At 45.2% G+C, this 27,794-nt stretch overlaps 1 protein-coding gene across 2 annotated transcripts in view; it reads right to left on the bottom strand.

The window, feature by feature from the left end:
* The window catches only part of LOC122919830 (transmembrane protein 59-like), a 98,697-nt gene extending 71,132 nt beyond the window's left edge, over positions 1-27,565 (bottom strand). For both annotated transcript variants that reach the window (XM_044269024.1, XM_044269028.1), the window contains exon 1: positions 27,329-27,565. In XM_044269024.1, the coding sequence (XP_044124959.1) occupies positions 27,329-27,493 (165 nt within the window). In that variant the 5' untranslated portion in view covers positions 27,494-27,565. The remainder of the gene's footprint in view (positions 1-27,328) is intronic.
* Between the last annotated feature and the right edge of the window lie 229 nt (positions 27,566-27,794).

Here is a 27,794-nt window from a genome sequence, read left to right as displayed (position 1 = left end):
TCTCAATGTGAACAGCAAAATTCACTGTGTGAAAAACTGGGTATAGCAGGGTATATGTGGTGGCATGGCCGACACCCAACACAGCCCACAACCAACCACACCCTGAGCATAAATACAAGAGGCAAAATACCTGTAAAAATGAATACCAACCAGTTTGGGGAGAGCCAAAAGCCCGACGTATGTTTTCGCAAGGTGCGCTTCTTCCGTGTTGGATTAACTGGTGATACAATATTTCTCAAGTTATGGTTATATAACTATGAAATATTTATTACCACATATTACCCCTGCTTTGGGGTTTTCCTGGTTTCTCTACTATTCAACACTCCCTGCATTTTTGACTCATTGTTGTATTGACTAATAAAGATGTTATTTTTGTATTTATCTATGTGTAGTTTTGATTACTTTTAGGTTTTCTGCCTATTTAGATCCAAGATCTGGGCTTCCAAATATGCAATATGCTTGCATCTAGTGCAAATGTATTCACCCTCAAATGGCTCTTCAAGGCACGCATACATTGTACAGGACACACACTTAGTAGCATTGTCAATGGAGCACATGTTTAAATGGGGATGAACAGTAAAGAAATAAAACAGTAAATATGAGTTTAGATTTAGACCCTGTCTGCTGTAATTGGAGAACTTGCTAGAATTAAACAAAACACAAGGAACATCTATCCAACCTTAGTTTCTTGCTCCTTGTCTTCAACTCTGGTTCTTTAAACTCCACTTATTCAGAAGCCCACTTAGCACAGCAAGCCCAGCAAAGAGAAAGCATATTTCTAAATAATCACTTAACTACCATCTATCAGCAGGATCAATCCTATTAAACCAGTGTGACGGGATTAGCTCACGGGACCGCCGTCTCCTGGGATAGACGGGCGCTATAGGCACATAAAACACAGTCCAGTCCAAGCAAGTATGGTGCAACTGGCCTCAGCCAGTTTTATTGACTTTTGCAGAAAAGTAAATGTTGAACAAAACAGTTCAAAACAAATGAAATACCTGGCCGTCTGGCCACTACATCTAAACAGGCAGTAGTCCCTAACTACATGAAACTGAGCCTTGTGCCCAGCTCCATCAACAAAACACACTGTTGTTTTTCACTCACCCAGCAGGGTTCTTCCCAGGAGCAGAGAGACCAGCTAGTGAGCTGTTTGCCCTTTTATAGCACATCCAGGTTCCAAGGTGATTAGCCACAGTTACCCTGAATACCTGGAGTGGCTAATTGGAGCAGGGACCCACCCATCTCTCCCTGCTCCAAGCAGCCAGGCCCTTCTAACCAGGTTTTAACAAAACCCTTGCAAAGAGAAAACCTAGTTTTCCTTGCTGTCACTTCCCTGGCTGCTTTTTAGAACGTATAAGACAGGAACCTAGGTGAAATGTAGACTCCTTCTACCACTTTTCCCCTGGTCCTGTCACACCAGGTATACTGCCTGGTAGGGTTGATCCTACCGATTAATATGCCTTGTGAAAAATCGGTTTCAGCATTCCCAAGAAAAAAAATCCCCTATTTGCCTAAAGAACAAAAGTCTCTTTTCTCAGGAATCCTGCAACATTTTCGCAAAACAAATATTTTAATCAGCAGGATCAACTCTTACCAGACACCAGGCATGGTTTAATACAGTTGATCCTGCTGACAGGTGCTCTTTATAGGTTATCACCTTTATTTGATCTGCATGTACTGTATTATGAGCTAAAACCATTGTTATTGTTTATTAAAAAATTGTGACCAGTTTGGCTTCTGCACCTTGCATGTACTTAGCAAGCTGCAGAATGCTATAATGTGCTAAATCCATCAAGCAACCTCTCTGATGGCACAGTCTCCAGCCCCTCCTATCTTCTTTTTATCTAAACTGAATTATAATCAAATCAAAGTAGACCTTCCCACCTTTTTAACTAATGATAGTAGCATGCTCTACCTGCTGGGGGAAAAAAAAAAATCATACTCATCTGCTCCCACTGCTCCATTCTACCTCCCTGGCTCCTTTCATCAGTCTTCAGGTGCCAGTTATGTAAACTTCTAGACAGGCGGGCCACATGCACTGCTGAAGCCAATGACTGACCTCAGCAGTGTCATGTCCCCACTTGAGGACACATCATAACTGAGACCACTAATTCGCTGAAACAGCTCATGTGACCTTACCTGTCTGGAAGTTTACAGGACAAGGACCCAGGGAACTGGAATGAAGTGGCAGGGAGGAGGTATGTATGATTTTAGTATGATATTTTATATTTTTTTTTAGTATGATTTTTTTTTTATGATTTTTTTTTAACAGGTAGAACATGATGCTATTGATATTTAAAAAGGTTGAAAATGCTGGACAACCCATGTTCATTAAAATAAAAAATAATAGTAACATGCCAGAAGTCATGAGTGCTGAAATCTGAAGAGGTATCTTAAAAAACGGATCCTTCACTTCATTTTATATTGAAAATTAAGAAGTAAAGTAATGTAGGGTTAGAGTCAGACATAACTGGAGCAAGAAGTCGTTTTTGTTTTTTTTTAAAACCATTTTTAGAGCTTTCCTGCTCTTAGGCAAATATCTAAAAATTGCGAGCAACCTCATTAGGGTGGTTTCACACACAGCTCTTTTCAGAAAAATACCACATTTTTGCATCAGTTTTGATGCAGCGAAAAGCTTCTGTGGATTCTGTGGTAGAAATTCTGCTGCAGTTTTGCAGTTCAAATGTGGTAGATCTGCTTGTGGCTTTAGCCATGTTCAGTGGGGCAAATCGAGGAGTAGAAAACTGCCATGGAAAACCGCACAGAAATAAACGGCATCCACATGAACGGCAGCGCAGACTTCCATTGATAGATTGCACAAGGTTTTCAGGGCAATCTATGCCGGAATCTGCACACAAAAAAGCCTCTTACGTTGGGTTCAGACCTGAGCGTTCGCGATGGAGCGCTCTGTATGCGCGATTGTACCGGCGTTTGCAATCGCACATACAGAGACAAGCGAACGCCCATTGTCGCACGTTCCCGAAAGTCTATGTACGGGAACGCGCGACAAAACGCCCCAAAGAAGCTCATGTACTTCTTGGGGCGTCGGGCGTTTTACAGCTCGATCGTACGCGCTGTAAAACGCCCAGGTGAGAACCATTCCCATAGGGAAGCATTGGTTTCTCCTTGTCAAGCATTTTACAGCGCGTAGGAATGCGCTGTAAAATGCTCAGGTGTGAACCCAGCTTTATACTTCTCAGTCTTGCTGAATCTGCTTCTGCCTCCCCCCCCCCCAAAAAAAATGGTGATTGTGAAGCCCCCCCTAAGGCGGAATACTTTTTTTTTTTCCATGCGGATTCCCGTGCGGAGAAAACACAGTGTACTACATTACCAGCAAAGTGTATAAGAGTACATAAATAGAGTTGAGCGAACACCTGGATGTTCGGGTTCGAGAAGTTCGGCCGAACATCCCGGAAATGTTCGGGTTCGGGATCCGAACCCGATCCGAACTTCGTCCCGAACCCGAACCCCATTGAAGTCAAGGGCTAGAGGGCTGCAAAAGGCAGCAACATGTAGGTAAATCCCCTGCAAACAAATGTGGATAGGGAAATTAATTAAAATAAAAATTAAATAAATAAAAATTAACCAAAATCAATTGGAGAGAGGTTCCATAGCAGAGAATCTGGCTTCCCGTCACCCACCACTGGAACAGTCCATTCTCAGATATTTAGGCCCCGGCACCCAGGCAGAGGAGAGAGGTCCCGTAACAGAGAATCTGTCTTCATGTCAGCAGAGAATTAGTCTGCATGTCATAGCAGAGAATGAGGCTTCACGTCAGCCACCACTGCAACAGTCCATTGGCATATATTTAGGCCTAGCACACAGGCAGAGGAGAGAGGTCCCGTAACAGAGAATCTGGCTTCATGTCAGCAGAGAATCAGTCTGCATGTCATAGCAGAGAATGAGGCTTCACGTCAGCCACCACTGCAACAGTCCATTGGCATATATTTAGGCCCAGCACACACACAGGCAGAGGAGAGAGGTCCCGTAACAGAGAATCTGGCTTCATGTCAGCAGAGAATCAGTCTGCATGTCATAGCAGAGAATGAGGCTTCACGTCAGCCACCACTGCAACAGTCCATTGGCATATATTTAGGCCCAGCACACACACAGGCAGAGGAGAGAGGTCCCGTAACAGAGAATCTGGCTTCATGTCAGCAGAGAATCAGTCTGCATGTCATAGCAGAGAATGAGGCTTCACGTCAGCCACCACTGCAACAGTCCATTGGCATATATTTAGGCCCAGCACACACACAGGCAGAGGAGAGAGGTCCCGTAACAGAGAATCTGTCTTCATGTCAGCAGAGAATTAGTCTGCATGTCATAGCAGAGAATGAGGCTTCACGTCACCCACCACTGCAACAGTCCATTGGCATATATTTAGGCCTAGCACACAGGCAGAGCAGAGAGGTCCCGTAACAGACAATCTGGCTTCATGACAGCAGAGAATCAGTCTGCATGTCATAGCAGAGAATGAGGCTTCACGTCACCCACCACTGCAACAGTCCATTGGCATATATTTAGGCCTAGCACACAGGCAGAGCAGAGAGGTCCCGTAATAGACAATCTGGCTTCATGTCAGCAGAGAATCAGTCTGCATGTCATAGCAGAGAATGAGGCTTCACGTCACCCACCACTGCAACAGTCCATTGGCATATATTTAGGCCTAGCACACAGGCAGAGCAGAGAGGTCCCGTAACAGACAATCTGGCTTCATGACAGCAGAGAATCAGTCTGCATGTCATAGCAGAGAATGAGGCTTCACGTCAGCCACCACTGCAACAGTCCATTGGCATATATTTAGGCCCAGCACACACACAGGCAGAGGAGAGAGGTCCCGTAACAGAGAATCTGTCTTCATGTCAGCAGAGAATTAGTCTGCATGTCATAGCAGAGAATGAGGCTTCACGTCACCCACCACTGCAACAGTCCATTGGCATATATTTAGGCCTAGCACACAGGCAGAGCAGAGAGGTCCCGTAACAGACAATCTGGCTTCATGACAGCAGAGAATCAGTCTGCATGTCATAGCAGAGAATGAGGCTTCACGTCACCCACCACTGCAACAGTCCATTGGCATATATTTAGGCCTAGCACACAGGCAGAGCAGAGAGGTCCCGTAACAGACAATCTGGCTTCATGTCAGCAGAGAATCAGTCTGCATGTCATAGCAGAGAATGAGGCTTCACGTCACCCACCACTGCAACAGTCCATTGGCATATATTTAGGCCTAGCACACAGGCAGAGCAGAGAGGTCCCGTAACAGACAATCTGGCTTCATGACAGCAGAGAATCAGTCTGCATGTCATAGCAGAGAATGAGACTTCACGTCACCCACCACTGCAACAGTCCATTGGCATATATTTAGGCCTAGCACACAGGCAGAGCAGAGAGGTCCCGTAACAGACAATCTGGCTTCATGTCAGCAGAGAATCAGTCTGCATGTCATAGCAGAGAATGAGGCTTCACGTCACCCACCACTGCAACAGTCCATTGGCATATATTTAGGCCTAGCACACAGGCAGAGCAGAGAGGTCCCGTAACAGACGATCTGGCTTCATGTCAGCAGAGAATCAGTCTGCATGTCATAGCAGAGAATCAGGCTTCACGTCAGCCACCACTGCAACAGTCCATTGTCATAAATTTAGGCCCAGCACCCAGGCAGAGGAGAGAGGTCCCGTAACAGACAATCTGGCTTCATGTCAGCAGAGAATTAGTCTGCATGTCATAGCAGAGAATCAGGCTTCATGTCAGCCACCACTGCAACAGTCCATTGGCATATATTTAGGCCTAGCACACAGGCAGAGGAGAGGTTCATTCAACTTTGGGTAGCATCGCAATATAATGGTAAAATGAAAATAAAAATAGGATTGAATGAGGAAGTGCCCTGGAGTCCAATAATATATGGTTATGGGGAGGTAGTTAATGTCTAATCTGGACAAGGGACGGACAGGTCCTGTGGGATCCATGCCTGGTTCATTTTTATGAACGTCAGCTTGTCCACATTGGCTGTAGACAGGCGGCTGCGTTTGTCTGTAATGACGCCCCCTGCCGTGCTGAATACACGTTCAGACAAAACGCTGGCTGCCGGGCAGGCCAGCACCTCCAAGGCATAAAAGGCTAGCTCTGGCCACGTGGACAATTTAGAGACCCAGAAGTTGAATGGGGCCGAACCATCAGTCAGTACGTGGAGGGGTGTGCACACGTACTGTTCCACCATGTTAGTGAAATGTTGCCTCCTGCTAACACGTTGCGTATCAGGTGGTGGTGCAGTTAGCTGTGGCGTGTTGACAAAAGTTTTCCACATCTCTGCCATGCTAACCCTGCCCTCAGAGGAGCTGGCCGTGACACAGCTGCCTTGGCGACCTCTTGCTCCTCCTCTGCCTTGGCCTTGGGCTTCCACTTGTTCCCCTGTGACATTTGGGAATGCTCTCAGTAGCGCGTCTACCAACGTGCGCTTGTACTCGCGCATCTTCCTATCACGCTCCAGTGCAGGAAGTAAGGTGGGCACATTGTCTTTGTAGCGTGGATCCAGCAGGGTGGCAACCCAGTAGTCCGCACAGGTTAAAATGTGGGCAACTCTGCTGTCATTGCGCAGGCACTGCAGCATGTAGTCGCTCATGTGTGCCAGGCTGCCCAGGGGTAAGGACAAGCTGTCCTCTGTGGGAGGCGTATCGTCATCGTCCTGCCTTTCCCCCCAGCCACGCACCAGTGATGGACCCGAGCTGCGTTGGGTGCCACCCCGCTGTGACCATGCTTCATCCTCATCCTCCTCCACCTCCTCCTCATCCTCGTCCTCCTCGTCCTCCAGTAGTGGGCCCTGGCTGGCCACATTTGTACCTGGCCTCTGCTGTTGCAAAAAACCTCCCTCTGAGTCACTTCGAAGAGACTGGCCTGAAAGTGCTAAAAATGACCCCTCTTCCTCATCCTCCTCCTCCTCCTCCTGGGCCACCTCCTGTTCCATCATCGCCCTAAGTGTTTTCTCAAGGAGACATAGAAGTGGTATTGTAACGCTGATAACGGTGTCATCGCCACTGGCCATGTTGGTGGAGTACTCGAAACAGCGCAACAGGGCACACAGGTCTCGCATGGAGGCCCAGTCATTGGTGGTGAAGTGGTGCTGTTCTGTAGTGCGACTGACCCGTGCGTGCTGCAGCTGAAACTCCACTATGGCCTGCTGCTGCTCGCACAGTCTGTCCAGCATGTGCAAGGTGGAGTTCCACCTGGTGGGCACGTCGCATATGAGGCGGTGAGCGGGAAGGCCGAAGTTACGCTGTAGCGCAGACAGGCGAGCAGCGGCAGGATGTGAACGCCGGAAGCGCGAACAGACGGCCCGCACTTTATGCAGCAGCTCTGACATGTCGGGGTAGTTGTGAATGAACTTCTGCACCACCAAATTCAGCACATGCGCCAAGCAAGGGATGTGCGTCAAATTGGCTAGTCCCAGAGCTGCAACGAGATTTCGCCCATTATCACACACCACCAGGCCGGGCTTGAGGCTCACCGGCAGCAACCACTCGTCGGTCTGTTGTTCAATACCCCGCCACAACTCCTGTGCGGTGTGGGGCCTGTCCCCCAAACATATGAGTTTCAGAATGGCCTGCTGACGTTTACCCCGGGCTGTGCTGAAGTTGGTGGTGAAGGTGTGTGGCTGACTGGATGAGCAGGTGGAAGAAGAGGAGGAGGAAGCCGAGAAGGAGGAGGTGGCAACAGGAGGCAAAGAATGTTGCCCTGCGATCCTTGGCGGCGGCAGGACGTGCGCCAAACAGCTCTCCGCCTGGGGCCCAGCTGCCACTACATTTACCCAGTGTGCAGTTAGGGAGATATAGCGTCCCTGGCCGTGCTTACTGGTCCACGTATCTGTGGTTAGGTGGACCTTGCTACAGATGGCGTTGCGCAGTGCACACTTGATTTTATCGGATACTTGGTTGTGCAGGGAAGGCACGGCTCTCTTGGAGAAGTAGTGCCGGCTGGGAACAACATACTGTGGGACAGCAAGCGACATGAGCTGTTTGAAGCTGTCTGTGTCCACCAGCCTAAATGACAGCATTTCATAGGCCAGTAGTTTAGAAATGCTGGCATTCAGGGCCAGGGATCGAGGGTGGCTAGGTGGGAATTTACGCTTTCTATCAAATGTTTGTGAGATGGAGAGCTGAACGCTGGCGTGTGACATGGTTGAGACGCTTGGTGACGGAGGTGGTGGTGGTGGTGTTGGTGGTACATCCCCTGTTTGCTGGGCGGCAGGTGCCAACGTTCCTCCAGAGGCGGAGGAAGAGGCCGAGGCGGCAGCAGCAGAATAGGCCGAGGCGGCAGCAGCAGAAGAGGTAGCAGGGGGAGCCTGAGTGACTTCCTTGGTTTTAAGGTGTTTACTCCACTGCAGTTCATGCTTTGCATGCAGGTGCCTGGTCATGCAGGTTGTGCTCAGGTTCAGAACGTTAATGCCTCGCTTCAGGCTCTGATGGCACAGCGTGCAAACCACTCGGGTCTTGTCGTCAGCACATTGTTTGAAGAAGTGCCATGCCAGGGAACTCCTTGAAGCTGCCTTTGGGGTGCTCGGTCCCAGATGGCGGCGGTCAGTAGCAGGCGGAGTCTCTTGGCGGCGGGTGTTCTGCTTTTGCCCACTGCTCCCTCTTTTGCTACGCTGTTGGCTCGGTCTCACCACTGCCTCTTCCTCCGAACTGTGAAAGTCAGTGGCACGACCTTCATTCCATGTGGGGTCTAGGACCTCATCGTCCCCTGCATCGTCTTCCACCCAGTCTTGATCCCTGACCTCCTGTTCAGTCTGCACACTGCAGAAAGACGCAGCAGTTGGCACCTGTGTTTCGTCATCATCAGAGACATGCTGAGGTGGTATTCCCATGTCCTCATCATCAGGAAACATAAGTGGTTGTGCGTCAGTGCATTCTATGTCTTTCACCGCTGGGGAAGGGCTAGGTGGATGCCCTTGGGAAACCCTGCCAGCGGAGTCTTCAAACAGCATAAGAGACTGCTGCATAACTTGAGGCTGAGACAGTTTCCCTGGTATGCATGGGGGTGATGTGACAGACTGATGGGGTTGGTTTTCAGGCGCCATCTGTGCGCTTTCTGCAGAAGACTGGGTGGGAGATAATGTGAACGTGCTGGATCCACTGTCGGCCACCCAATTGACTAATGCCTGTACCTGCTCAGGCCTTACCATCCTTAGAACGGCATTGGGCCCCACCATATATCGCTGTAAATTCTGGCGGCTACTGGGACCTGAGGTAGTTGGTACACTAGGACGTGTGGATGTGGCAGAACGGCCACGTCCTCTCCCAGCACCAGAGGGTCCACTAACACCACCACGACCATGTCCACGTCCGCGTCCCTTACTAGATGTTTTTCTCATTGTTATGGTTCACCACAACAACAAATATATTATTTGGCCCAATGTATTGTATTCAAATTCAGCGGGATATAAATTTGAGGCCTAGTATTTAGGCGCTGGGTGACCGGTATGGATTTAGTGACAGAATTAGACTTGGAAATGCACAGAAGCGTGTGTGTGAAGTTATTCTGAATGACCCAATGTGCACCTTGAATATTATATACCCTTTTTGGGATAGATTTCAAATAGCTCTGATATAGCAGGAACCACTAAATTATGAAATTGCTAAATTGGGAATTGTACTTCAACCCAGAACAAAAAATGTGCTTTGACGGGCACTAAATAACTTTCCCAGCTACAACAGTACAGCGGTAACGAGAGATTTAGGCCCCTTTCACACGGGCGAGATTTCCGTGCGGGTGCGATGCGTGAGTTGAACGCATTGCACCCGCACTGAATCCTGACCCATTCATTTCTATGGGGCTGTGCACATGAGCGGTGATTTTCACGCAACACTTATGCGTTGCGTGAAAATCGCAGCATGTTCTATATTCTGCGTTTTTCACGTAACGCAGGTCCCATAGAAATGAATGGGGTTGCGTGAAAATCGCAAGCATCCGCAAGCAAGTGCGGATGCGGTGCGATTTCCACGCATGGGTTCTAGGTGACAGTCTATTCACTGTATTATTTTCCCTTATAACATGGTTATAAGGGAAAATAATAGCATTCTGACTACAGAATGCTTAGTATAATAGTGCTGGGAGGGTTAAAAAAAATAAAAAAGTTAACTCACCTTATCCCCATGATCGCCTAGTTCCCGGTCGGTCTCTTCTTTAGCTGTGACTAAAGGACCTGTGGTGATGTCAGATCACATGCTCCATCACCATGGTGATGGACCATGTGATTGGAGCATGTGATCTGACATCACCAAAGGTCATTCAGCCCAAGCCCACAGCTAAAGAAGAGACCGACCGGGAACTACACGATCATGGGGATAAGGTGAGTTAACGTTTTTATTATTTTTTTAACCCTTCCAGCGCTATTATACTAAGCATTCTGTATTCAGAATGCTATTATTTTCCCTTATAACCATGTTATAAGGGAAAATAATAGAATCTTCAGAACATCAATCCCAAGCCCGAACTTCTTTGAAGAAGTTCGGGTTTGGGTACCAAACATGCGCGATTTTTCTCACGCGAGTGCAAAACGCATGACAATGTTTTGCACTCGCGCGGAAAAATCGCGGGTGTTTCCGCAACGCACCCGCACATTTTTCCGCAACGCCCGTGTGAAACCAGCCTTAGAGGGATTTAAATTTGAGGCCTAGTATTTAGGCGCTGGGTGACAGGTATGGGTTTAGTGACAGAATTAGACTTGGAAATACACAGTAGCGGGTGTGTGTGAAGTTATTCTGAATGACCCAATGTGCACCTTCAATATTATATACCCTTTTTGGGATAGATTTCAAATAGCTCTGATATAGCAGGAACCACTAAATTATGAAATTGCTAAATTGGGAATTGTACTTCAACCCAGAACAAAAAATGTGCTTTGACGGACACTAAATATCTTGCCCAGCAACAACAGTACAGCGGTGGGTAACGAGAGATTTAGAGGGATTTAAATTTGAGGCCTAGTATTTAGGCGCTGGGTCACCGGTATGGATTTAGTGACAGAATTAGACTTGGAAATGCACAGAAGCGTGTGTGTGAAGTTATTCTGAATGACCCTATGTGCACCTTCAATATTATATACCCTTTTAGGGATAGATTTCAAATAGCTCTGATATAGCAGAAACCACTAAATTATGAAATTGCTAAATTGGGAATTGTACTTCAACCCAGAACAAAAAATGTGCTTTGACGGACACTAAATATCTTGCCCAGCAACAACAGTACAGCGGTGGGTAACGAGAGATTTAGAGGGATTTAAATTTGAGGCCTAGTATTTAGGCGCTGGGTCACCGGTATGGATTTAGTGACAGAATTAGACTTGGAAATGCACAGAAGCGTGTGTGTGAAGTTATTCTGAATGACCCTATGTGCACCTTCAATATTATATACCCTTTTAGGGATAGATTTCAAATAGCTCTGATATAGCAGAAACCACTAAATTATGAAATTGCTAAATTGGGAATTGTACTTCAACCCAGAACAAAAAATGTGCTTTGACGGACACTAAATATCTTGCCCAGCAACAACAGTACAGCGGTGGGTAACGAGAGATTTAGAGGGATTTAAATTTGAGGCCTAGTATTTAGGCGCTGGGTGACAGGTATGGGTTTAGTGACAGAATTAGACTTGGAAATACACAGTAGCGGGTGTGTGTGAAGTTATTCTGAATGACCCAATGTGCACCTTCAATATTATATACCCTTTTTGGGATAGATTTCAAATAGCTCTGATATAGCAGGAACCACTAAATTATGAAATTGCTAAATTGGGAATTGTATTTCAACCCAGAACAAGAAATGTGCTTGAACGGACACTAAATAACTCGCCCAGCTACAGCACTAGGGACAGATTTAGCTGGATATAAATTTGAGGCCTAGTATTTAGGCGCTGGGTGACCGGTATGGATTTAGTGACAGAATTAGACTGGGATATGGCCAAAAAATGAACAGACTATTGCTGGTTAAATGCACTTGGTGTGACAGCTTCACCCTGATGTAGGCTTTAGCCAAAAAACAACCACACCATTGAGGGTTAAATGCACTTGGTGACAGGCGCAGCTTGCCCCTGATTTTGTATATGGCCAAAAAATGAACAGACTATTGCTGGTTAAATGCACTTGGTGTGACAGCTTCACCCTGATGTAGGCTTTAGCCAAAAAACAACCACACCATTGAGGGTTAAATGCACTTGGTGACAGGCGCAGCTTGCCCCTGATTTTGTATATGGCCAAAAAATGAACAGACTATTGCTGGTTAAATGCACTTGGTGTGACAGCTTCACCCTGATGTAGGCTTTAGCCAAAAAACAACCACACCATTGAGGGTTAAATGCACTTGGTGACAGGCGCAGCTTGCCCCTGATTTTGTATATGGCCAAAAAATGAACAGACTATTGCTGGTTAAATGCACTTGGTGTGACAGCTTCACCCTGATGTAGGCTTTAGCCAAAAAACAACCACACCATTGAGGGTTAAATGCACTTGGTCGCAGCTTGTGCTGGCGCACCACAAGACACAAAATGGCCGCCGATCACCCCAGAAAAATGAGACTGACAAACGGTCTGTGCAGCCTAAAAACAGTGAGCAATTGAGGATCAGCAGCTCAATGATCCACAGCTGCAGATCGATCAGTTAATCAAGTCCTTTGGAGGAGTTAATCTGCCTAATCTCGCCCTACTGTCGCAGCCGCAACCTCTCCCTACGCTAATCAGAGCAGAGTGACGGGCGGCGCTATGTGACTCCAGCTTAAATAGAGGCTGGGTCACATGGTGCTCTGGCCAATCACAGCCATGCCAATAGTAGGCATGGCTGTGATGGCCTCTTGGGGCAAGTAGTATGACGCTTGTTGATTGGCTGCTTTGCAGCCTTTCAAAAAGCGCCAAGAAAGCGTCACAAAAGCGCGAAGAAAGCGACGAACACCGAACCCGAACCCGGACTTTTACGAAAATGTCCGGGTTCGGGTCCGTGTCACGGACACCCCAAAATTCGGTACGAACCCGAACTATACAGTTCGAGTTCGCTCATCCCTATACATAAATCTTATGTGTGTTTTGAGGATTTTTTCTGTGATCAAATTGACCTGCCATGCGGATTTCCAAATCGGCAGCATGTCAATTATGTTTGTGATTTTAGATGCAGATTTCACCCTTTTTCCAATGAAGGGTGAGATTTGCACAGAAATCTGCAAGGATCTTCTGCACATTGACCTGCATCCCTCTGCAGGTGAAATGATCCCATCTTCCTATGCTCAATGTAACATTGTACTAATATTATATAAGTATTGAATGGGCTTCTGTTACAATTTCTGCAAATATTTATTCTGACTGTAACTTTTCTTTGCATTTTAAGCTGGAACTATACTAGAATTTACCCATAGAAAACAATAACACTATGCTATTGGATGAAATAGCACACACTGCATGACCTCAAGAACCCCCAACTGAAGTGTGAGCAGCACATGCATATAGCAATGTGTATGAGAAGTGGAGCACTTATTCGTGCTCTCCTGAACGAAGCGCCTAATTTATAACGAGGCGCAGGCCTCCTCATAATTTAGGTGCACCTCCTTTATTCCATGCACCTTTAGTGAAAACTACTCTAGTCCCTGAGCATTTTCACCATGAAAATGCAATGTGAGCTATAGGCAGTAGGTTATAGAACAGGAGGAGCTGAGAAGATGGATATATAGTTTTATAGAGTCCATCACTGATAGGACCACCTGCTTGACTTCAAAGTCTAGCACAAATTTAAATGTATAAATTACAGGTTATGCTGAATCTTTTCCTATAAAACTATACATCAATCTGCTCAGCTCCTTCTGCTCTATAACATGTTGCCTGCAGCTCACAAACAATGTTCAACCTGACAGGTTCCCTTTAACCCATTACATATACAACATGTTAGGTCATGAAGGTATGCTATAGTTACTAATGCATTTTATATTAGAGACTGATTCAGTTCTGTTACTCACAGTGGTGGATCCAGAGCCTGGTCTCGGGAGGTACAATTCCCTGGGAAATATGAGATTATGGGGCCCCTATGTCCCCGCCCACCCTCAAGCCACACCCACACACAGTCCCATGGTTCCATCAATGGTTACTCATAGCAACTATAGTTAGTTCAGCTTCCATTTTCCACTGCAATTTATAAAGCGAAACCCAAACTCTGGTTACTATGCATATGAGGTCACCTTCTGTGAGACACACACTGCTAGGCTCTGTTCATATTCACAGAATCCATTATAAGTGCTGGAAAAAAATAGTGTAGAATGTCACAATCCCTCCGATCTATTTTCTACTGCTTGCCAATATCAGCCTACACAGTTTGGTGCCTGTTATCAGACTCTACTGGGAGGATTGCTGGTGGGCTGACGTCCAGACCCTCCTCATGGCTTTTGACCAAGTACATAATGACCTGATGGTCTCAGCATTAATTAAGTATGGGAACCTCAGGTATTTATGTATACAGCTGGTGGCCACAGATGTACTCTTTAACCCATTCATGACCAGCGCCGTACTTGCACAGCATAAGTTCTATCTTTAAATGTGGCACCCGCTCATTTATCACCATGGCATCTGACGTCGCTTTCCCCAGGAGTGCTGCACTTCTGGGGCCCAAACGGTTTCCCCACTTGGAGATCCGCAAAACTGTTCATTCTTTGTGGTAGCTTCTGAAGGATCTGAAGCTATCACATTATAAGAACATAGCCATTCTCCCCTAGACAATGCATTACTATTCAGGGAAGCGATCTGAAGACGGTGTGTTTAAGTCCCCTAAGGGGACTTAAAAAGGTAAAAAAAAAGTTTTACATTTTTTTAAAATTCTCATTGCCCCCCCTTTCCTTATAAACATTCAAATTGTATCAATAAAAATTACAGATCATCCCTCAAAAAATTAGTAGTGCTGCCATCAGCCGGCCTACAATGGAATGTACATGTGAAAGGCATTTTTGTTCTACCATGCAGGATGCACTGATTAATTTTGTGAGCCTCCAGCAGGCACATTTACAATGAATGAATGGCTACCACGATCGCTGGGTGAGGGAGCTAATCCAGGCTTAGAAGTGCAGCACTTCTGGATTTGGAGAGCTCAGCTGCCGTATAACATTTGACCACAGCATCTGAGGTGTTAAATGCTAGTGAACGGAGTTAGTGCCAAATGCAGACATTAGTCCTGTGTGTGTGCTGTATGAAATAGCAGAGACTCAATGGCTATGACGCTTGCCCCATTTTTGAGACTGTTAAGAAAAAACTGTGTTTCTTACGCTGAACTTTTGCACGGACAGTCACTCCAAAATCCCACCTGCGGCGGTGTTCTTTCTGCTTTCCATTCTCTCCGATGTCCCTTCTCAGTAAAGCCACTGCTTCCAGCTGCCACTCTGAGATCCTCAGCACTTTCTCCCATTGAAATGTGGTGTGTGTGTCTGCACCAAGACAGACAAATGTGTCCAAGGACGAGACGGTATGGACAAAGGAAGAAGAGATCCTTAAGGCCGAGTGTGAGCCACCTTAGCACGTGCACTGGTCTCACTAGCTGCTACATAGCCCTTAACACATTTACGCAAACCTGGCCACCAGAATCTCCGGGAAATACGATCCACCGTGGATCTACTCCCAGGATGTCCTGCAAGGACAGTATCATGATGTTCCTTAAACACCTGTCAAAGTTCAGAAGGAACAAACAACTTCCCTGAATGACAGGAATCAGGTGCCTCACCTTGAGCCCCCAACACTTCCGCCTCCAGTTTGGGATAAAGAGCAGATACAACCACCCCATCAGCCAAAATCGGAGCGGGATCCTCTGAATTCCCCCCCCAAGGAAAGCTACGTGACAAAGCATCCGCTTTGACGTTTTTGACCCCAGGGCGATAGGTGACCACAAAATTAAATCTGGTAAAAAACAATGATCATCTGGCCTGCCTAGGGTTCAGACGCTTTGCTGATTGCAGGTAAGCCAGATTCTTATAGTCAGTAATTACCGTAATTGGATGAATCGCTCCTTCTAGCTAATGACGCCATTCCTCAAAGGCCAATTTTTTGGCCAGCAACTCTCTATTCCCAACATCATAATTTCTTTCGGCAGCAGAAAGTTTATTTGAGAAAAAAGCACAAAACTGCTCCGACTCCCACTTCTGACAGGTCAACCTCCACAATGAAGGGTTGAGACACCTCGGGTTGCCTCAGGATGGCAGCGGAAGCAAAACATTCCTTTATAGCAGAAAAAGCCTGTAATGCTTCTTCTGACCAGACTGAAAAGTCCACACAGGATCCATGTGAAAACCTGAGGCAGAAAGTAAGTAACCCAGAAACTGCAGCTCCTGGACAGCAAACACACATTTCTCGAACTTAGCATACAATTTATTCTCCCAAAGGATGATCCTGATGAGTCTCTATATTGGGTGAGTAAATTAGTATGTCATCGAGGTAAATAACAACAAACCTCCTCACCAAAGGGCATGACCAGGCTCTCAAAGTGGCTCTCAGGGGTATTGAAGGCAGTCTTCCGTTCATCCCCCTTCATCAACAAGGTTAACCCCTGCACCACTGTCCACAAATACTTCTAACTCAATATTTTCAGAGTCTAGCGCCACCATGGCAGGCAGGAGAAATCGGGTACTGCAGGTAGAATACAACTATACCTTTTCTGACCCATTCACGCTACCAAGGGTAATGGAACACTTTTTATTTGAAAGAACCCCTTTTTTTTTCTTTTCCGCTTTGAGGCTTACTAAAAGGACACACATTAATGAAATGTCCTTCTTTAGTTTCCCCACATGGTTGAGGAGAACCTTGCACCTCTCCCTCAGGCATCTATCAATCCGTACAGCAAGGGACATGGCTGCCTACAAAGAATCAGGGTTTTCATGAAATGAAAGGGCGTCTTTTAGTCTCTCAGACAGCCCCTGAAAGAACTGACTATGGAGAGCTGGGTCATTCCACTCCGAGTCAGTCACCCATCTTCTAAATTCTGCACAATATGACTCAGCAGAACGTTCTCCCTGACTCAAGCTACGCAGCTTAGATTCAGCCAGAGAGACCCGGTCTTGATCATCATAAATCAGGCCCAGAGCTTTGAAAAATTCATCCACTGATCGGAGCGAATGAGAACCGATTGGCAGAGAAAAGGCCCAAGACTGAGCATTACCTTTTAGCAGAGAAATGATAATCCCCACTCTTTGATTTTTGTCTCCAGATGAGATCCGACGTAGACGAAAATACAATCTACAAGATTCCCCGAACCGAACAAAGTTTTCACTTCCCCCAGAAAACCTATCTGGGAGAGCAACCTTAGGTTCAAGACTGGCCTGGTTTCCACCAGCGGAGCCAGACGCCAGGAATCTCTGACACAGTACAACAGAATTATGGAAGTCAGCTACCTCCCAAGATAATCCCTGCATACGATCCACCAATACAACTTCCATTTTGCACAGAGCAAGGAAAAAAAAAATGACGGTATGGGCGGTTTATAATGCCACGGTAGGTGAGGGAAGGGAAGTAAACCAAATACAACAAAAGCAACAAAACACCAGGCTAGGCCCCAAAGCTAGGGAACAGGGATAGGTCACCACCTGACAATCCCTGAGCCTTTCCCTGACTGCTGACAACATGAGCAAATCCTTAAGGTGGAAGTGCTCATGCGCTAAAACCTAAGCCTAGCTGAAACTGTAACAAACCCTCAGCTAGGGAGCTGGAGATAAGACGATCGGTTCCTAGCGCTAGGTGCAGGAACCAGCATCTTCCTGAGGCCTAGCCAGAACACACAACAAAAGGGAAGGAGTAGGACTTAGCTTAAGATGGACGGGGAGTAGGAGATCCACTAAACACCAGCTGAAAACTCCACCAGCAAATATAAACTGCAGGGGCTATAGTGAGAGGCAGGTATAAATAGCACCACTAAATAGCTAATGAGCAGAACCTGTGGGGTGGTGGGATCCTGCCCAAAACCACAACAAAGAGAAAACAAACAATCTATCAGATAGACTCACGTGTAGCAAGTCTGTCAGATCTTCTCACGCTTCTCACAGGGCAGGACGTGACAGGCTGACAGTCTAACATGTATGGGGAGCTCATGACTATCCTCCAACAAATGATGTAGGGGGAGAGAAGAATCAGGTGAAATAAACATTACATAGTTACACAATTAGTATGGCTTAAAAAACACAGATAGTAAGGGGTACTTTCACGCTTGCGGCAGAAGATTCCGGCAGGCATGACGCAAATGGATGGCATTTGTCAGGCGGTTCCAGATGTTGATCCGTCTGACAAATGCATTGAAATACCGGCTCCATCTCTCCGATGTCATCTGGAAAAACGGATCCGGTATTTTTTTTTTGCCATTTTTAAAGGTCTGTTTTGCCAGAACACCTAATGCCGGATCCGGCACGAATACATTTCAATGGAAATGAATGCTGGACCGAGCATTCCAGCAAGCATTTCAGGATTTTTGGCCGAAAAAAAAAAAAGAGGGACTGAACTGATGCATACTGATGCATACTGAACGGAATGCTCTCCATTTAGAATGCATTAGGATAAAACTGATCAGTTTTTTTTCCGTTATTGAGCTCCTGTGACGGAACTCAACACAGGAAAAGAAAAACGCTAGTGTGAAAGTACCCTAAGTCCATCAAGTTCAACCAAGAGATGGAGAAGGTTGTGAATTTTAGGAAAAAGGAGTGAGAAAATGTTTCCCCTATCCTTTTATTCTCCCAGGAGATAAGCCTCCAGAAGTGTCTGGCCGCATCTTTCTCTCCCCATCGAAAACATACACTGAACATGTGTATACGGTACAGTCGGGAGGGAGTTGGTACAGACAGCTGTCGTTTGGCCAACAGCTATTGAATGTGCATAGCCCTATCGAACAGTCTCAGGCTGTTGATTATTAATTATAAAGGCTAAACTGGCCAAAAGCAATGATATTAGGAAACTAGAGTTTAAGAAGAGGTGCATTTACACTGCCCAGTTGTTGGGCAGATTATCAGGAATGCACATTCCTACAAACTTTAATTCCTGATAATCTGCCCATGATCACTCCACGAACAAGCAAAATGTTTGTTAATTGGGTGAAATGATTTAGGTGTCCGCACCAACAATAATCAATTCTGAGTAGCGTATCGTACTGTGAGAAGAGCACTCTGCTCCCCAAAAACAATGAATAGGTATGTGGATGAGTGATCGTAGTAGCCATCGCTCGTCCTCATACAGTGGAGGTGATCTCTGCATGTATATGCAACTCTCACCTCATCTGATGAGCAGGCAATTGTTGGGAAGAAATAATTGTCTGCTACTCGGCACAGCATAAATGGGCCTTTAGGAAGCTGGACACCTGCTGTTGTAAAGCCTGAACAACCACTACATCCACTGCAATTAAACCATAAATGTAAAGTAGCATGCCTTAAACGAATTATCTTATTTTGTTATCTATTACAATTTTATTTCTTTAGGTTTAAAGCTGAGAGAAGAGTATTCAAACAGCTTCCCCTGCTGCTAACAGTTATTACTCTACTTGACCACACAGCAGGAAGTCTGTTTTTCATCTTCATGTTGAGAAATAAGGTTCCCAGACGTTGTTAGATAAAAAATAAATAAAAGGAATTAAAATAATTAAAGCAGTCGACCTAACTTTTATAAATTATCTCCCAGCTGCATACATGACAATATTCACTGTGCTACAGAGAAAAGGTTGTAATAGGTAAAAATTAGGTTAGGTTAGTTGTTCACTAGCATTCACTGGCAGACTATTTCGATAGCCTGACAGAGTTCAATGTATCCGGCATAGCCGGATACTGACAGCACCGCGGGAGCCAATTGACTATAATGAGATACGATGAACTCCGGCCGGAAGATTTTAACGATAGTGTGCAAGTAGCCTTAAATTCACAAAAACACTTTTGAGCTAGACAACACACATTTGCCACCTCACAAGTAAATACTAAACAGTATATTTTCCTCCATTTAGTATGAATAGCCATATACTGGACTATACTGGACTATAAGCTGTCTCAGACAATACATTTTGATTGGATTGTTTTGTCCAAAAGCTTCCACCAACTCAGTACCCCCTGAAAAAGCTAACGGTGAAATGACCACCAACCTAGACCCTGTTGACTCTATACTATGTTTTGATCAAAGTGCTACAAGCATTACTTTCATTTAGACAACACTGGGATTTGTAGGTATTACATTTTAACTAGAGACAAGCACATTTCCTGAAATTTGTTTCGGTTCCGATTCTATCAATTTGGCCATATGGAACATGATGAATAAGGCAGGAGATGTGTAGCTGTGTAGGAGTAGAAGTAGCATTATTAACAGCAGTACAGTAAGGAGCTTAATGGCCAGTGGTAAACAGCGAGTTGCCACTGTCAGCAATTGCAGATCTATTCAGTGGCATCAGGAGGAGGTTTGCGAAAATCCTCACAGATCCATGCCTGATTCATTTTCACAAATGTAAGGTTTTACATACTTGTGGAGGGCAATTTTATCTGCTTCAGTCTAACAATGCGACCTGTGGCACTGACTACCCTGTCTGACAGTATATCGATGGCAATTGGGCAGTTCCTGCCACTGGTCCAATTGACTGACCCAGAAGTCCATGAGGTCATGGATCAGGGTATTTGCCAGAAAAGACAGTCCAAGTATATCTGGTAATTTAGGCATTTTGTATCCATTTCCTGATGTGAGTCAGGTTGGCTTAGCAGTTGAAAAAACTTTCAGCATGCTCAACAGACTGTATTAGCTGTTGCTGGTGCTGCTGCTGCTGCAGTGGAAAGATGACTCAGCAGGGAATGGTGAGGGGCCTTCTAGTCATACATGAGCCCAGCAGTCATCTTCTCAGTGAAGGCTGGGGGAAGCCAGGTACTGATCGTATCACGGTAACAGGCCAATGTTGCCTCCTTTTCAGAATCGGGTAGGAGGTCACCTTTCTTTTTAAAACAAAGGTCTAAAAGCATGGCTATACAATAGGCACCCCTTTATTTGATGTTAACAATAAGCTTGTCAGCAAGAAAGCAACTAAACATGTAGCTTGCCATGCTTGCCAGTGTGCCTGAGGACCTAGTTGTTTGGTTATCTGCCCTGCGTTATGATGTTTATTCATGGCCAGCATTGTCATCACTATCATGATTATAGATGAGCGAAGTTAGCAAAAACTTGATTCGGCCACTTCGCCGAATTTCACAAAGAAATTTGATTAGTTACAAATTACTTTGTCATGAATCGCATTCCATTGTATGTAGTGGGTGCAATGACGGGGAACGGCGGTCATTTGATTTCAGTTTGCTTATCACTAATAATGATCATCATCAAGTGTGCCACAAGGTGTGCCAGCCTTGTTCCCTAGCTGTGCCTGTTAAGTCCCTCTCCACCACCGACTCCTCATCCTCCTCAAGTCCTAGACCCTTATCCTCTTCCAATTTCTTCTGCATGTACGATTCCCCAACAGTCACACTGCGGCAAGCAAGATGTGGAAGCTGTTCTTCCACCATCACTTGTTCCATCAATGTAAGCGTTTGCTGCAATATAAATATCAAGGGGATGACACTGTTGATGCTGCTGTAGTTCCTACCCACAAATCTAGTGGTCTGAATACATGAGATGCATCTCTGATAATTCACCAATGCCACATCTCAAAATAACACACACTCCCTGATGTGTTGGTATTGTGCATGATGTAATCATTGACCATTTGGAACGTCGAAGATTTAGCAGCACAAAGGCAGGTCATTCTGTCGCTGCAAGTCCAAGAGAGCATTCTTTATCCACATAAGGTGACATGTGTACACATTCTTTTGGACATGGTCAAACAATACATGGTATTCAAATGTTGCACCACCATTTTTTTGGTGTGTGCCATACAGAGAGCATGTGTTATATCCCCCAAAATGCAGCACAACCACACTATTCCTGCTGATTAAGCTGTCTTATTCAAACGTCAGTGTTTTAGTCAGTGTTTTCCATCAGTGATTGTGAGCCAAAACCAGGATTGGAGCCTCCATAGACATAAGGTATGAGGGAAAGATCTGCACCTGTTCTGTGTTTAGAGACACATCCAGTTTTGTCTCAAAATCACTGATGGAAATCACTGACTGAAAACTGATGTGTGAATAAGGCATTAGGTGAGATGTCCAGCGGAAAATGTGTTGCTTGATGCACAATAGCAAATGACCTGCTGTGTGGCTTCTTTTTCTCAGGTTCATCAGTTGTAAGACGGCATGGCAACGCTTCACCTTACACATATGATAGGAGACCCTGTTTCTGTTCGGGATGGGAAGATGGAGGACATGGAGGAAGTGTAATAGTGCCTGGTGTGGGAACTAGACCTGCACAGCCATGGAGATATTAGTAGCATCCACGGTACTTCTGTAACCAATATCCAGCACTCGAGAGTAAAACCATAACTTCTTTATTTCATTACTTAAAATTGCTCCATAGACATATAGCAAGGACAGTCAACACGTTTCGATTGACTATCAATCTTAATCATGACATGCAAATACTGAGAAAGTATTTCATTTAAAACCAAGGTAAGGATGATGTTCCCTCCTCCAAATTTAGGGTGTGATTGTGATCACATAGTGGTGAATCAAACAGAAGGGAAACAAGTATACATAACTTCATACAACACTGTCACTGCGCGCAAAACATCTACCCAGTGGCCCTTGAAAGACATGTACTGTTCCTAGCTGTAACTGCTGCTCCATGTAGCTGATAATGTTGATGCTGGTGTGCAACTTGATACAGAGCAACCATTTCAAGTAGCAGCAACGTTCTCCGCCACGTGAGAGTACAAGGGAGGGATGACCTTTTTTGAGAAATAATGCAGGCCAAGTATCTTCTATTGAGGCTGAGCACATGCCATCAGTTGCCTAACTCCTTAGTGACCAGCCTGTTTTGAGCCTTACTGACGAAGCGTGTTGAATCCCAAGACCCATAACTTTTTTCTTTCTATGGAGTTGTGTGAGAGCTTGATTTTATGGGGCAACTTGTACTTTTCATTGGTATCATTTTGGGGTAAATAACACTTTATGATCGCTTGTTATTAATTTTTTTTGTGGCAATTTAGAATAAATTCTTAATATCAATTCTGGCTTTTTTTTTTTTTTTTTTTTTTTTTTTTACGGCGTTCACCGTAGGGGATAATTTACATGATATTTGTGTAGTGCTCTTTGGCGCAGACTGCCGGGGAACACCCAAGGCTGGCTTGGGGCCTACACCTGGTTCCAGCCAGCCTATACACACATCGACACCCCTCAACTACATTTGCCGATGGGATTAAAGTCACTGGAATCCACTAAGTAGTATGGCAGTGGTTGCACCGCCATCCAGATGCCAATTCACTTTTCACAGAAGTGGATTACTAGGCGTGCAATGTTGTTTGCTATCCACACATGGATGAGTGATGATGCATCGGAGGAAGTGGATGCAGAAAGAGCAGTAGCAGATAATGTTGATACTTAGAAAACTGTGATGGTTTTGTCAATTGACAATGTTGTGAAAAATCCTCACAGAGGAAATGCCTGCACAGAGCAACCAACACACAAGCTTGCACTTTGCATCACAGATTCTTTTAACCCTACTCCAACAACAGCAGCGGCATCACCTGCTCCTGAAGTGATCAGTGGATGCAGATCTGCCCCAGCAGGTTTTTATAATGTGTACATCATACAGACCTCCCGAGCTGCCAAGCTGCATCATGCTATAAGGTGGTGTGATGCAATAAACAGCAGGGGCCCTGATAAAAAGGACTGTAGGGTGTCATCTAGGAGGAGTTAAGCTCATGAGCTTGTGAAATGAATAGTACAGAAAGCTGTAATTATCCTGCACTGCCGCTGCAATGTAGAAGTCATGCATGTAAACTATGAAGAGGATGCAGCGCTCACATGAATGCCCTAACTCCTTCAGACAGCTGATTGGGGTAGGGTGCTGGGATGCGGACCCTACTGATCTGATATTGATGCGCTATCCTGATGAAAAGCAGCATGAAAGCATAGTCCTGTGCATGGTGTAAGGCCATCTTTAGATCAACTACGAGAACTCAATGGGGATTTCTCAGTAAATAGGTTCTTCTGTGATAAGATAAATATATCTCATATAACCAGGGCTGGTGCAAGGATTTTTGCCAACACAAGCGAAGCTACATTTTGGCGCCCCGACCCCCCCCCCCCCCCTGCTTCTCCTCTCTGTAGTCCTGGTATCTTCTCTCTGCTTCAGACAATGGCTGGTTTAAGGACCATATTTTTCGCCCTCTAAGACACACCTAGGTTTTAGACCCCCAATGTCAATCAAACCTCAGCTCACAGCCCCAATCAGACCCCCAATGTTAATCAGACCTCAGATCAGAACCCTATGTCAGACATCATCCCCCAGCCATCAGACCCCCATGTCACATTTCTCCCCCTCCATGCCACATTTTTCCACCCTCCCCCAGGGTGCGCCCTAAGGCGGCCGCTTGGTCTGCCTTATGGTAGCACCGGCCCTGCATATAACAAATACATTTCTGTGCCAAAAGTACCCCAAAATTGTGAGCACTGTAAACAGTTGGTGTAAAGTTAGATAAGAGCCTCTAAAGATGCACCAAATGTCTCACGCAGCATGAACCACTTTGATGCATTTGGTTCAGTTTACACTGTCCATTAGGATTAGTAAATCTTCCTCACGGTCTGTTCTTTTGTGTAAAAAAGGCCAACCCCTGTTTCAGTGCATCTAAAATGAAGAAATTTTGCAGACAGTCTGAGCTCTGCATCTCTATGGTAAAAGACAGAAAAACCAGGCTGCCCTCTACTGGAACAGCCTACAGGACCCTCTGCTGCATAAGTGAACATACCCTAACTGGTTTGGTTCTTCTATTACCTCTTTAAATGCACTGCAGCAATAAAAAATAGCTTTGAAGATGAGCATAACCTTTAAAACATATGTACGTTATCTGTGAGTAATAATAGTGTGACTAGATAAATATCTATTAAATCTTTAGAACTTATTTTTCTCACCCAAAATAAGATAATATCAAAATAAATATGGATAGGGAATAATATAAAAATAATTAGATGGGCTAATCACCTTTTAGGGGCTTATTGGCAAACCCACTTCCTGGACAGACTTACAATGGGGAGCATATTTTCACCCTGGGTCTGGGCTCCTTCGCTCCCCGGGCTTGGCTACCTTGCTTGGAGCAGGTAAATATGCTTCCCTTTGCAAGTCTGCCCAGGAGGGGGGATTTCTCAAAAAAAAAAAAATATATATGGTGGCCAACCATTTTAAGATCTACTATATCTGTGTTCCTCAAGTCCATTCCTAAGGGCCCACCTACCAGTCATGATTTGCGAATATCCCACACAATTAATACCTATGGTATGTCCTGATGCACTAAGGAAATCCTGAAAACATGACCGGTAAGTGGGCTCTGAGTATTGGAGTTTATATGAATAAATCTCTTCTTCCAAGTTATCTGTAATATTACCTACCAATAAATGAGTTCATCTTTATTTTAAAGGTGCCCGTACACCTTCAGTAGCTTTCAGCTGAATGTCTATTTGGCCGACAGCTTTTCTTCCCGATTCCCCAATACACCTGTGCTCAGTTTGGCGGAGTGTGCATGTGTCTTCAACAGGAAAAGGGGAGTAAGCTGCAGATCAGCTGAATATCTCTTGTTGTGACTCATTTCCCTTGGGAACAGAAGCATCAGAAGTTGGAATTAGGCCCAATTCTGGCAAATGGGAGAGTGCGTGGGTAGGCCGTGTTAGGCCCCGAAACTAGTTGCCTCCACAGATACAGCTGAATAGTGCGGCGGGGAACAGGAACCAATGGTTCCTAGCACCGCTGCTCACTCTCTTGGGCCACAGACACTCTCAGAGCATTGTTGTAGTAATGAAGGAACTCTTGGAGAAAATAACAATTGGTGGAACTTTTCAGAGCACTATTAGTATGGGGGCGATCTCTATAGCATTAGTATGTCTGTAGCATAGTATTTTGGGGCATCGGGGAGCACAGCAGGCACAGTATTGGGGGTGCCAGCAAGATAGCACTGTTGGGGCACCAGAAGAGGAAGGATGTTGGAAACGTAATGTCTGTGCAGAGACGAGACATGGCTGAAAGATGTGATTATAGTCTGCATTCAATGAAAAAGATAAGGAAAGAGATCATCTACATTAGAGCAAAGTCTGTGGATGTAAAACCTGGATGTTTATTAGTGGTGAATATATTGTCAATCAAAAATATACCATTAGCATTTGGGGCATATGGGAGGGGCGCAGAAATATTGCACATTCACCACACAACAGGGCTGAATTTCAGTCCTTGTCCAGCACTGGTTGAAATTCAACATTCCAAATCCTTCTATCTTCCAACATCATCTGTTGGGACAAGAGTCAGCATATCTGCATACACATACCAGTCGGCAGGTCGCACTGAAACTGGCAGGTTTGGCCTACTTTACTCTTATGTGTATGGGCACCTTATGTCATTCTGTGGCAAACCTGAGAAATTACCATCAGTAAGATTCTCAACCTCTTATAAAGCAAAATAATTCAGCTAGAAATGGCTGCAGCAATACACCAGGTACAAGCTTTCATGAACGCACAAAGGCTGCAGGCAATGCAGCCACATAAACAGATTTCTAGCAGAGCTTGTATGTATTCAGTACATTTGTTTCCTGTAGGATATTGTTTATTCTGAAATAATCATTCTCATTTTATTGACTACTAAAGTACTGCAATATGTAACCATTCACTCCCTGCACAATCCGAGTCGTCTCCAACATCATGTTTTTTATTTTGTTGTGCAGCCATTCCTATAAATAGGTGCTGCATTTATCCATCCTACCGCTATATAGGTACAGTGCACGCTCAGCGATATTCCATAGCAGCTGTGACATTCACACTAGGGATGTACAAATGAACACCCACTGGGAACATGAGAAGATGGAGAATCAGAAATGACAGGCAAATCAAAGACTCAAACTATAGTGTAGAGAGGTGGCAATGGCAGGACGCCAGGAGTAACCACCTGCTCCTTCAGTGGCCACCATCTTAATTCTAAATGGCACTGAAATGGTTAAATCTCACTACATGGGGGGAGGATGCAGAAGCATGGACAGGACAGATACATGCATTTTGCTTTACTGCGTGCGTGTATATATATATATATATATATATATATATATATTTACTATGTTATATATATATATATATATATAGCGCTATTATAGCCTAAACATAAATGAGATAAATATAGATAGATAGATGGATAAACAGATAGATGGATAAATAGATGATAGATTGATAGAGAGATAGATATGATGCATCAGTTCACTTACTTCTGAGGAGCTTTTAAGCTTGAAGGTGAGCTGACACTGCTGGCTGCAAGAATTGATGTCTCCTAGCTGGGAGTCAAAAGGGTCCCCTGCACTGACAGCAGACACTATGACTATGAGTGACAGCAGAAGGCTGAGGTCACAGCTCCAGTGTTCAGGGGCTCCCATCCTGCAGGGTTTATATAGCAACCAGGAGCAGATGCTCAGCCGGAGAGATACAGAGAGGAGAGTGCTGCACAATGTCAGAGAGGCTCTGACGTCATGTGCACAGTGCAAAGGACTCTGGGAGAGAGAAGGAGGGGTAGACATCCTAGGCACTGCTCTGGTGGGCGATGGAGTGACTGCTGTACATGTGTTTATGCCTTGTCATTATATGGAGCTATAGCAGATACATATGCAGTATTCTTACTGGTCGGCTATTAACCCTTTCACAAGCCATTTGAAACATTCCTATCATCACTAATTAGAA

Source organism: Bufo gargarizans, chromosome 1 (genome assembly GCF_014858855.1).
Source record: "Bufo gargarizans isolate SCDJY-AF-19 chromosome 1, ASM1485885v1, whole genome shotgun sequence".
Classification (NCBI taxonomy): domain Eukaryota; kingdom Metazoa; phylum Chordata; class Amphibia; order Anura; family Bufonidae; genus Bufo; species Bufo gargarizans.
Note: the sequence above shows the minus strand (reverse complement) of the source record. Positions and strands in the feature narration are given on the sequence as shown.